A 12,982-nucleotide genomic window follows, 5' to 3' on the forward strand; every position below is an offset into this window, starting at 1 on the left:
CCTCCTGTTTCTGGTCAACAGGAGCTGTTTGTGGTGCTGCAGTTCAAACTCTTTTATTTATGGGATTTCTCTCAGTCTGTTTGTGCCTGTGATCGTGCGTGTGCTCCTGTGCTAATGTTCCTGTATGTTTATGACATGAGTCTATTCCCCGTCTGTTTATCTATGTTTATGTGTCCATGTGTTCCCATGTTTCTATGTCCTCATGTGCGAATGTGCAAATGCGTGTCACTGTGTGCTTTTTTTGAACGTGTGTGGCATTCGCGTGTGTGTGTGTGTGTGTGTGTGTGTGTGTTTGTGTGTGTGTGTGTGTGTGTGTGTTTGTGTGTGTGTGTGTGTGTGTGTGTGTGTGTGTGTGTGTGTGTGTGTGTGTTGGCGGCGAGGGAGTTGTAGTATGCGTGTGTTCAACTGTCTATTTCCGTATACCTCTTTATGTACAGATAGCGCCAAACCTTTGGAAAATTAAATCCAAATAAATGGCAAGATGGGAAGAGACGTTGAAGAGGTCTGTAGTCAGAATAGAACCTCCTTCCTGATATCAGTATGATATGGTAGGGATTAGTACTGCTTACGATGCGCTTTATCTGGTGAAAACACTTAGCGGGTACCAGGTTATTTAAACCCTAGCAGCATAAAGCTACTGCTTTTCTCCTCGAACTTCTTGTCTCTGTGCCTTATTGATCCGAAATACGCTTCGAGTGCAGATAGTTAATTGATAGTAAAACGGGACACACCGCTTATATTAAATCAGGGCAAATCAACTCTCAACACAAACCACAGAGCGGGTTTCCTTTTCTGTCCTTTAGAAAATGTCTGCACTTGTGATTTCGTTTACTTTGATCGTTGAATGATTGAAATACTATTAAACTAGAGCAATATCTAGTATTGAGTCTATGTTCTAACTGTATCCTCGGGAAATTTGGTAATTAACTTATACAAGTAAAAAAAACCGATTCAAATATAACACTTGATTTGAAAATATAATTAGCGCACCTTTCCAAACGGCAGAAACTGCGATGAACATTAACGCAATAATGATTTAAATTACTGAGATAATACTTCTAATTGGGGCCAATTTTTCTGGTACACGATAGCTTACAGCATTTTTGATAAATTCTATTTTTTCGTTCTCGCAGGTGCAATATGAATCAATTATCTTAATTAAGATAATGCCGTGCACCCAAGAGGTTTAAATCGGCTGAATTTTGCACGGTGGACAACTGGATTGGATCTTTAATATGATTCCTATCTGTTCCAAGTGAAGCAGTCGTTGAGGCACAGAAGGAGAAAAGTTGAAAAAAATCTGGTTTCTTATATTTATTCATTTATATGCATGCAGACATTTTAAAAACGCAGTTTGTCCCAGTAGCAACGATTCATGTTTTAAAAATCCAGGCAAGTCTGTTAGAGAATTATGAACTCCCGCCCAGTTGTAAACCGACATAATAATGAAAGACAATAGAAAACATCCACGAAATACACTTTGGCACAACACTTTGCCGTTGATCGTTTGACGAAGTCAAAATGCACACCGCACACATCCAAGCAAGTTTCGAATTGTTCGGACAAATTGTGTGTTTGGGCCAATTCTTGGAAATCATTTATTTCCAATTAGGGAACAAGCTCAATCGTTTTTTTTTTGGAGCGGGAAGGTGGGGGTGATGGTTAAGGCAGGGTACAGTTGGTACTTAGAATAATAATGGGAGAGGCAATCAATTGTATTTTGTTCCCATCAAACGGATGCCTTTTTCACATTTCCCCCTTCTAACGGTCAGTTTGGCGACCTTTGCATTATTATTTAAAATCCCAACAGAAGTGAGCATATTTGGACGTTGGATTTGTTTGCCCAGCCGTGAAAAGGCTTTTGTTTGTGTGCGTGCGGCTCGCGTGCCGGGAAGAAAGCGGCTCATTAGGGGGAAAGCCAAAAACTTTCTTGCATCAATGTCTCTCCGATCACTTCATTTATCCTTTCCCCAAACTAACTCGCTCGTTCGAAAAAAAAACCATTTCCACTGTTCTGCTTGTACTGAGAACTTCAAATATAAATATATAAATAAATATAAACGCAGTCTCGTTTCTTGTAGGGTATGACCTGCCCCTCCATACGATGGGTCAACAGATTTGTGGAGATCTTGGGTCAGCAAAATATACAGCAAAGACCTTTGTTACCAAGTTTACAACTCAATTCCAAACTATTATAATGTGCAGACTGCTTGATGTTTTGAGTGGATGAGCTGCATTGCTTTAAATAAAAATTGTGTTCAACGAAGAAAAACTGCGGGCAGCAACCAAAGCAGAGGAAAAAAACTGGAATATTGAAGACGGCAATGTGCGGGTTGGAAAGCCGTCTCCATTCATGCCTATTTCTGTTTGGGAAGGAGGGGGAAATAAAGGGGGCTGCGATGGGTGCGAGCGGCTGCCCGTTTCCTGCGGGTGAGCAGGTCCACAGAGCCTCTCGCGGGCGACAGATGGCCACAAAAGGCAATGGGGAGCCGCACGCGCCGGCGGAATACAAATCGCCGGCCACGTGACGCGGGCCGTTCGCGTGACGTCCCGCGCACCATATGGCGCGAGGGCGGGGGCGTCCGCCTCGGCGCCGCGCCCCGAGTGCGCACGCGTGCCACCTTGGCGACGGGCGATGGGGCAGAGACGCATTTTTAGCACCTTCCCCCTATAAAACGGCGCGGGCTGCTGACAGCGGTAGTCCGCAAAGAAGCTCGACCTGCGCAGGCTATGAGTCTACTCTAGACATTATAATTCGCAAGGTATTCTCTCTTTTTCATGTCTTAACCTTAGAGAGTAAATTATTTATGATCTTTGAAAATGTTTAGTTTCTTCCCATGTAGCAAAAAAAACTGTTAGCCTCTATTTTGCTTTCAATTTGCTTTATCTAGGTTGCGAAATTACGAATTAAATCGTGGCTCCTCGCTGGTTTGCTTTCTGTGGCCGGTGAGGAATGACATGGAATGCTGCAACAATTTGCGCAAACTATGTCTCTGTATACATTATTAATTTGGGTGCAACGTGGAGAAGAGTGGCGTGAAAGATAGGAACATATGCTACCTGTTACAGTATCAGGAGACGGCGGCGCGGGCTAGCAGCAATGAATGAAATTGTTGCTTGGCTGGTGCACAGACCGAAATGCATAAGTACATATAGCTGTCGCCGCGAACCAAGATGCCCAGCTGTAGCATTTTTAAACAAGGATTTAGTTGGGCATTGAAGCTGCTGCAGTAAAATCAGCGGATGGGGATGTTTATTAAAGAGCCGATTGTGCACCTGATCCCAATGGATTACAGCGCTTGCGTACACATTTAGGATTTCCTGAGATGTTTCTGCGCCGCAGACCCATCCTAGAAATCCTTCTACACGGATTCCATGGTGGCTTTTAAGAAATCGTTCAATTTTATTTTTCTACTACTGAAAACATTTTATTTTAGAAACAGCTGTGGCTCGCAGCTTTGGAGATTTTGAAATAACAGTTGCGCTGATAGACACATGACCGGATTAGATCTGTCAGTCATATTTTATTGTTCCTAATCTTCTTATACACGTCAACAAAATCATCGATTTATATAACAGTGGTTAGGATCATAAACATCACTGAGCGAAATAAAGGTAAATTAATACCGTACTCTCCGCGCGTAACTGCACAGTGCGTCCACTCTAGTATTCAATTTTGTTGAAAAGGAGTACGCGTCTTAACAGAAGTGCTGGTTGAGAATTAGATTCCGTTTTTTCTCCGATAACAAACGGGTGGAAATGTTGCATGCTTCCAATCTCATCCGGATCCTACGAAATTGTGATTTATTTTTGAGTTCCCTCGTATTTTCCTATTGACATTCTGCGGGGCATGTCATTTATCAGCGAGACAACAGCAGATGTTGGGGCGACCCGGCGATGCCTTTTAGACATCCCATTTCATTTTAAGTGCATTTGAAGTTTCACTTGTCATCAATAAATAGGGTTTTATAAGATTCCTTGTTGCTCACATTGATATGCACGCTTTGACATTTGCGCCGCGCTGATCCGCCTCACACTGCCAAATTCTCTTGTAGGTTCGTAGTGCACACAATAAAAGTGCCTACGGTTTTACTTGATAAGGATGAAACTTTTTAACTTAGTTGCGCATTGGGGGATGATATAATTGATGACCTGGAGTTTCCATTCTGCTGACGAATATTCCTTTTGTGTGCTTTTAATTGTTTAGGATTTTAACGATGACCAAGTCGTACACAGAAAACATGATGCCAGAGACCCAGAGCAATCCCAGTTGGACTGATGACTGCCTCAGTTCCCAGGATGAGCACGAAGTCGACAAAAAGGACGATGAAAACGAAGCCATGAGTCTTACCTTCAAGGAAGAGAGGGAAGAACTTGATAAAATGGGGGAAGATGATGACGAGGACGAGGAGGAGGATGAAGACGATGACGGCGATGAGGAGGAAGTGGACGAGGATGAAGATCAGAAACCGAAACGGCGGGGGCCGAAGAAAAAGAAAATGACTAAAGCCAGACAGGAAAGGTTTAAAATGAGGAGAATGAAAGCTAACGCCAGAGAGAGGAACCGCATGCACGGGCTGAACGCAGCATTGGACAGTCTGCGGAAAGTCGTGCCCTGTTACTCGAAAACCCAAAAGCTCTCCAAGATCGAGACTCTGAGGCTGGCAAAGAACTATATCTGGGCTTTGTCGGAGATCCTGCGTTCAGGAAAGAGCCCAGACCTTGTATCGTTCGTCCAGACGCTTTGCAAAGGGTTATCCCAGCCCACCACAAACCTAGTCGCTGGCTGCCTTCAGCTGAACCCGCGAACTTTCCTTCCAGAGCAGAACCAGGACATGCCGCATATGCAAACGGCCAGTGCTTCCTTCTCCGTACACCCATACACGTACCAGTCCCCTGGTCTTCCGAGCCCGCCCTACGGTAACATGGACAGTTCCCACATATTTCACGTCAAGCCGCACAGTTATGCAGGGGCACTGGAACCTTTCTTTGAAAGCACTCTCACTGAATGCACTAGCCCGTCCTTCGACGGGCCGTTAAGCCCACCCTTAAGCATCAATGGGAATTTCACTTTTAAGCACGAGCCTTCTCAAGAGTTTGACAAGAACTATACTTTCACCATGCACTACCCCGCAGCAACGCTGGCCGGGCCCCAAGGACACAGTTCCATGTTTTCTGCCACGACCCCTCGGTGTGAAATCCCCATAGACAACATCATGCCATACGACGCCCACTCGCAGCACGAGCGAGTTATGAGTGCCCAGCTTAATGCCATCTTCCACGATTAACATGGAAACCAGCAACAATGTATTGTAAACGAAACGGTTTAAATGTACTTCTCGAATAGCTTGTTTACGCACGGCAGCGCACTGGTATCACTTGCTGCGGAGTGCGAATGTTTCACGCTTAAATTAGTACTTGTATTATTATTGTTACTGCCTTTAGAAGGAACGGGAATTAAACAGCTTCCTGTTTATCTTCTTAACAACATTAGCGTTTCTCTTTGTGGGCTACATAAGGAAGTCGATGTAGCGCCTGTTCAGAAAATGGTAATTATCGATCCACACGACAAAATCACAAGCAATAATTAGGAATCTATGCAATTTTTAAACTAATAATGGGCCAATTTAAAATATATTTTTCAACCAACATTTTACTACTGTTACCTTTCCCATGCTGAATTATTTTGTTGTGATTTTGTACAGAATTTTTAATAAATTTTTATAAGGTCGATTTCCTATTTTAACCATGCAGCTCCATCACTGTTTTATATCAAAAGTAGGATTATCTATAATTTATACAAAAGTAATTTAATTTTTAACCAGCAGAAAAGTGCTTAGAATAATATTCTGTTGCCTTAGCACTTCCTACCTATAAAATCACGCAAGGTTGCACAATCCTAACAAGTTATTTTTCCCGCTTCAATCTTAGATCCTTACCTACGAAACTAACAGGATGCAAATCGAAAACAAATTAAAATGACATATCTTTCGTAGATCATATCAAAATGATATGGCAGTTGCACAAATGTGTATATAATGTTATCAAATACCAATTTCAGTTTCTTAAAACGGTTGCTTGACTATCACGAATCATTTGCACTGCATTTCGTTAAATCATCTCCATCAAACATTATCAGAACAGCGAGGCTAATTTGACTCTAAAACCAGCGAAGGAATTGTTCCATGGATCAACTAATTGACTTGACATAATGCACACGTAGATATACACACATAACACCGCATCTTATCATGAGAGTTAAAAGCTACAGCTATAATCAGGCTTATTAATGTTGGGCTATATATTAGTTAATTAGTGCAGTAGCTGAAAAATCTCACATTTATTCAGTAATTAGAACAATAGATATTGCATGTACAATGCAGTCCAGATGAAGTGCTGTTTAAAGTGTAATGCTGGTTCAACTGAAATAAATTGGTACTGTAATTTTGTTTGTAATCCTGTATTTTATGATGTAATGCCACAACGCATTGGGAATTGAAATCACATTCATCCAGTCTTTTATTGAAATAGTACTCTCATCTTTGTCAAATGTTGCATTTTCATTAAATGTGATTTTCCTTAGTGTATGTAATTCCTATGGGATTATTGTTTTATTTTGATAGATCATGAAAGGTGCAAAATTTATTATTTGTAGAATAAAAGCTGATTATAACAAATATTTACTTTCTTGGTCTGTTTTATTTTCAATTTGCAGATCAGATTCAAAGATAACAATCATATTTTAACTTCTTGGGCTTTATAAATATGAAATTATGAATACTTCCTGAAGAATAATATTGCCCACAGAATTCCAATCGGTGTCTCATTTCTTTGAGAGTAGCGTCAATAATCATGATTTGCTCGTCTGAAAGAATTTTGTTCTTCAACACAAAATATAAGATCTTCTTACAATCATGAACTACTATCAATGTATTACAATTACACATTTCTTCAGATTCTCTCCACCCCTCTGCACCTGGGAGGAACAAAGTTCATTTCCTCAAACTTTTAATAATAACAATTTAAGGTTACTTCTATTTACTGGGAAACCCTTGCAGTATTAATGATATATTTTACACAAAACAAATCACTTGTATACAAGAAATAATGCACAGTAATATTACAAAGCAATTTAAATAATTAACACTGCAAATTCCTTTAAACAGTTTTGAATATGTCTAACATTTGATAAATGTTTGATCCAAGGAAATAAAATATTTTTTGTAGCCAAACTTTCAAACTGCAGCCAGGTTTAAACTCATCAATTGAAGAGAAATACTTAATGCCTTGAACTTTGTTTTACAAAAAAAGCTAAAACTGAATGCTAGTCATCACTTTTTTTCCAATGTTGAAGAGCTAAGAACGACATTTCTGTTCAACAATTTTTCTTCGTACCATATGTAGATTACAAGATGGAATTTTTAAATAAATTAGAGATTTTTAATTCAGTGGATTGAAAATTTTACAGCAAGCCAATATGTTGTAAAGGACTTCTACTGTATAATGGTTCAAACTACAAATTAAATACATTCCAATGCAAAAATGTTACTTTTTCTTGGAATATATGTTCCAATGGAATTTAAAAACATTTGAATAAATAGATTACGATACATTAGTAATTTGTGTCTTCAAGTTCACAGGGTGTGTTTATTTTTAAACAAAAATATAGTAAAAAATTAATGTGTGGGATTCTTAACATCATTATCGACGAGCTATTTGTTTTACACCAACAAGGAATGTCACATCTCCAGAACAGGTGTAGGGAAAGATTGTGAGCCTGGTAAAGTCTGCTATTTCTATGAACCAGCCGAATGTACCAAGATATGAAAGTATGCATTTAATTGCTTTAAATAGGTATTTTTCAATTGCCAGGAGTGAAATGTAACCTTTAGTGTTGATTTTTAAAATGAAAAGTGATATTTATAAAATAGATACATACATTTCAAATAATCTCATTATTATATCATAGGCTTAATATGCAATGTATGATATCTACTAAATATTAAAGGTGATTTGATAAAATAATAGTTTATCTGCTACATGGATATTAGTTAACTGTTTGGTCTGAGATGCTCAGGCTGTTTTAATTTTATCAGATTTTTTTTTGTCCAGATTTCAAAATGATATTACTTTGCCCAAAACCAGAATTCTCAGTCTTGATTCTGACATTCCATACAGATGCTATCTGGTTTTTTTATCTCTGGAAAGCATAATTCAGCGAGGGACAACTCTCTTGTCCTGTCCAAAATATTTTGCCATTTTTCTTTGCCATATATGCAGTGGCTCGAATTAGGTGTCTGGAGAATATGTACTTGGCAGCATTCTCACTTTCTTGCCCCTCAGCGGTCTTTCTGTTCTCATTAAAAGCATCTGTGTCTATTATGGTGTATTTAAGAGTACGACGCTGCAACCACTGCAACGTACTCAACATACAATGTTCATCTTAAATACACATGGACGTCCTTTCTTTTAATTTTTTATTTAGTTCTTGATGCCTTCCATGGAAGCTTTTGACACCTAAGTGGTACAAAGTGGCAAATTATTAGAAAAAACTTGCATGAAAGAAAGACTCCACATTTAAACGGAGGTCAGTATAATTACCCTGCCTCTTTAGAATAAGTTCCAATGTCAGAGTCAAATTTCTGAGAGAAATATCAGGTTTTCCATTTGCAAATTGATGCAAGTACTGTCACATCATAGGCAAACAGTTCATTGCTAGCTGAGTACATGCACTGTCGCAACACAAATTCATTCAGCTGTAGTTGGACCTGTTCCATCTCTATTCCCTTGTGTCTATTGACAGACTCATGAACACCTAAGCATAAGAGAACAAAGACAGGAGTTAGCTACAATTAGAATTAGCGTACTTTTTGAGCGATCTGGACCGAATTATTATGTTTAAAAAGTAATTAGTAAAAAAGAAAGGATTTAAGAGCAGCTAGAGCAATAACAATTCAAAATAGTGCATCCATCATATAAACACTAAATGTAGAAATGATAAAAAGCAAAAGAAAAAATAATAGATTTGCATTCTATCAGTTTCTACAAAAGGAAAATTTTACTATCTAGCATATTATAAAAGGCTAATTTAAGAAACCCTATCACATTAGTGGATAAATGACCTTTGGTTATGCCTAGATTTCAAAGCATAAAGATTCTTTCAGTCAGTTGAGGGGCAACTCACATGCCACCATCTTTTATTCAAACCTAGGCAGGCACAGATGCTGCTTCTGCAGGGGAGGTTTTAATTTATGAAAATGATATTGTTTATGCATGAATGCACTATGCATAACACACAGTCCTTCCATCTGATCAGAGAAATACCACAGAACCAGTGCCAAAGTCAGGAACATATTCTGCAGATTTATTCGCTTAAATGTTTAATGACTATCTGGAAAGCATCTTCAAACCACAACAAACCTTTTCAAACAATCTGATTCTTTTGGCATTTGTGCTTCTATTGACTACACTTACTGCTGTTGTGTATCATATATTTTACATGTAATCAAAAGCAAATTAAATCACTGAAAATGGAACATATTCTGAATATAGACCAAATGTTAGCTGAGTAAAATCCAACAAATGATCAAATAAAAAGGCAGAAGTATTTGTGACTCAACATTTAAGCACCAGGTAATTTTAAAAGCTAAATTATATTCATCAATATTTGGTGGAGTTGGAACTTAGGGTAGGATCAAGAAGCTCTAACAGAATTTCTGTCTTCAAAGAAATATCACGACTCTTCCTTATTCGAACGTTTGGAGCAGGCTTCATTTGGAGACATTCTTATTATAACACAAATAGTATAGCTACATTATTTTGATTGTTTTAAAAAACCTGCACTTTTTATTTTGATCTAAGCTGAATAACTATACACAAAATATACTCAAGGAGAAACACAACATGCATGTTTTGTACTTAGAGAAATAACTATTGATTTGACAAGCACCTATCTTCAAATTGTTATAGCATGGCCCAAGCGTATATATATTTTTTTGCAAAGATATGCAATCACCTCAAACAAATTTTCATTGTATAGTAAAAATCAGGTGAAGAGAAAGGCATTTAAATTGTGTAATATCCTTAAATGCGTTGCTACAGTAGAAAAGTAAATATTAAACTGATTAAACTTTATATATGCAAAGGTTCTGAAAAAATGAGAAAAAAATGAGAGAAGCATAAAAACCAAAAAAGTTCCAATTTTAGATGTAAACCTCATTTATTTATGAACAATTGATATATAAGTGTTAATGCTGTGTATTAATAAACAGGAACTGTGACAATAGCAGAGATATGACTCAAAATTAAACCTTTGCTCTTTGCCTGATGGTCTTTGACAAAGTCATTAATTATTTTTTTCACAGACCAGCTTTGCACAAAGATTTGAAAAGTGCTTAATATTTCTTATGTTGTAATGCAATTTCATAGGACAGTTAGGAGTGGACATCCCAAGCCAATACTTGTCAAGTAGTCATTGTACTCAAATAAATGTCTGATCAGCATCTACTTGGTTACTGGTGAGTGCTACAAGATTAAATTTTGGGTCACATAGACAATTTAGAGCAAAGTACTTTTTTTTTCAGAAAAGCAGTAGTACAGACAGTGATCACCAGTGATCAAATTCAAAATGGATCTTGATATATGGGTGGTTAAATGGTAGATAAGATTAAATTGAAGGACGTATAAAATGGACAAATATGTAGTAAATGGGAATGTGCTTGAAGAACTGTTGTAGGGAAAGAGAATGTGATGTTTCAATGAACAACTCACTAAAAAGAGAATAATGCTTTCTGACTATTAAAATTATTCAGGTAAAAGGCTGGCATGAATGTTGAGGGATTATAACATAAAAATCTAAAGATGTCATTTTAAACCTGTATCTGGCACTGGTGGAAATGTATCTAAAACTTATATTGCCCTATTTGAAAAAGAATATTCAGTAATTCAATGTGGTTTGGGCAGAGTAGTAAAAGTTGGGCTTAATATTTATAAAAATTCAAATTGGACCCAGCTCCAATCAATCCATATTGAGAAGTTCATGTGAAGTGTTTCAACTTTACAGGCCACAGGTGAAATGGCATCTGGAGTCCTTGAATGAATCTGCCTCATTATGCACCTTATTGCCTATCTGCATTGCAATTTCTCTGTAACTGCAGCATTTTATTCTGCACACTAGTACTGTTCTACCTTGTATTACCTCGATGCACTGTTGTAATAATTTGATATTTATGAAACAGTGAGACGGACAATATTTTCACTGTACTTCAGTACATGTAACAATAATAAACCGATTTACCAATAAACAGATTTATAAATGTGGAATTCAGATCAATGCAAACATTAGCAAGGAATCCCATTTATCATTAGCATAAAGTCTTTACTGTTTTCTCTTCATTGCTGCTGTCCAATTGCTGAATATTTCCACAATTTTCTTTTTATTTTAAACACCAGCATAACTTGCATTGATTTTGATCCATCCAACTTTATTGGTATTTTTTATGATTCCTTTAACTAAATTTCAAAATTTGCCAGGTTTTCCCTCAAATTCCTTTTGTGTATTAGAGTTTCTAGTTTTTTTACCATTCAGGTGATCATTTCTATTGCTATTTATATTGCTATTTATTTATATTTGCATTTGCACAGTCTGTTGTTCATTGATCCTGTTTACAGCTACTGTTCTATAGATTTGCTGCGTATGCCCGCAGGAAAAAGAATATCGGGTTTGTATGTGGTGACATGAATGTATTCTGATAATAAATTTGATCTTTGAATTTTGATTTCTGTGCATTCCTTTGATTAAATTGAAGAATACAGATAGCTATGCCTGCATTTCAATACTTGTGTTAATAATTTATATTAAGAAAATGTAAAATATGCTTCTTGAGGTGATACAAAATCATGTCCTGTGCAATAAGATTTGATAACCAAACAATTCAGGAGGAATGTAATACTTTAACTATTCACTATTAGATTCACTATATACAGTGTGCTAGAATATGTGTTTGTTTATTTATTTAGATACAGTGTGGAATAGGTCTTTCTACCACTTTGAGTCTCACCACCCAGCAACCTCCGACTTAATCTTAGTCTAATCATGGGACAGTTTATGATGAGCAATTAACCTACCATCCAGTACATCAATGGACTGTGGGAAGAAACTGGAGCACCCGGAGGAAATCCACACAGTCACAGGGCGAACGTCCAAACTCCTTACAGACAGTGGCAGGAATTGAACCCAGGTCGCTGGTTCTTCGTTGTGCTAACCACCACCCTACCAGCTAATGGATTCTTCCCTTCTTTACAATGCTATGCTTTTCATTGAAAGTGATGTTATATTTTCATCTACAACAACAGAAAATTAATCACTCCACAGAGTATGTGTTTCTTCTATTTTAATGATACAACTGAACTTGGGTATAGTCAAGTCCATGTTAAACCAACTTTTTTTTCTGATGACCCATGTTAAACTTAGTGGAAAAGTTGTTCAATTTAGAGCAGTGGATGTTCTCTTGCATGAAGGAAATATTTCTTTAATTCTTCAGATACACGGGGAATAGGCCCTCCCAGCCCTTCAAGCCACACCGCTTATCAACCCCTTATTTAACCCTAGCCTAATCACAGGACAATTTACAATGACCAATTAACCTACCAACTAGTACATCTTTGGACAGGGGAAGAGACCCATGTGGTCACAGGAGGAGTGTACAAACTCATTATAGGCAGTAGCCAAAACAGATTTTTATTAATACAGTATTATAATTGTGATTAGTTAATTAATGTGTAAAATATTTTGCCATTCTGGATAAAAGTCATGCATCATTATATGCTCTATGTTAGTTTGAGCCCTTCTGAAAAATCCTCTTTCTTATGTCTTTACTAAGGCACTCAAGTATTTAAAAGGCAAATGATACTAAATAAACAACTAATATTATCGCGAGGAAAGAGATAATTTTTAACTCTTAATTTTCAGCAATATACTTGG

General features: G+C 37.5%; 1 protein-coding gene across 2 annotated transcripts; it reads left to right on the forward strand.

The window, feature by feature from the left end:
• Positions 1-2,643: 2,643 nt before the first annotated feature.
• neurod1 (neuronal differentiation 1) lies at positions 2,644-6,677 on the forward strand. 2 transcript variants are annotated; one of them, XM_073047083.1, is made up of 2 exons: positions 2,644-2,762; positions 4,208-6,677. In XM_073047083.1, the coding sequence occupies exon 2, from the start codon at positions 4,218-4,220 to the stop codon at positions 5,286-5,288; it is 1,071 nt and encodes a 356-aa protein (XP_072903184.1). In that variant the 5' UTR covers positions 2,644-2,762; positions 4,208-4,217; the 3' UTR covers positions 5,289-6,677. The 2 variants fall into 2 exon arrangements, with proteins under 2 accessions (XP_072903184.1, XP_072903185.1); XM_073047084.1 differs by lacking the exon at positions 2,644-2,762 and adding an exon at positions 3,446-3,615.
• Positions 6,678-12,982: the final 6,305 nt, after the last annotated feature.

Source organism: Hemitrygon akajei, chromosome 5 (assembly GCF_048418815.1).
Source record: "Hemitrygon akajei chromosome 5, sHemAka1.3, whole genome shotgun sequence".
NCBI classification, from domain to species: Eukaryota; Metazoa; Chordata; class Chondrichthyes; order Myliobatiformes; family Dasyatidae; genus Hemitrygon; species Hemitrygon akajei.

What these genes read in the sequence shown, in the direction of transcription:
- neurod1 (XM_073047083.1), top strand. Translation starts at nt 4,218, where the DNA reads ATGACCAAGTCGTACACAGAAAACATGATGCCAGAGACCCAGAGCAAT.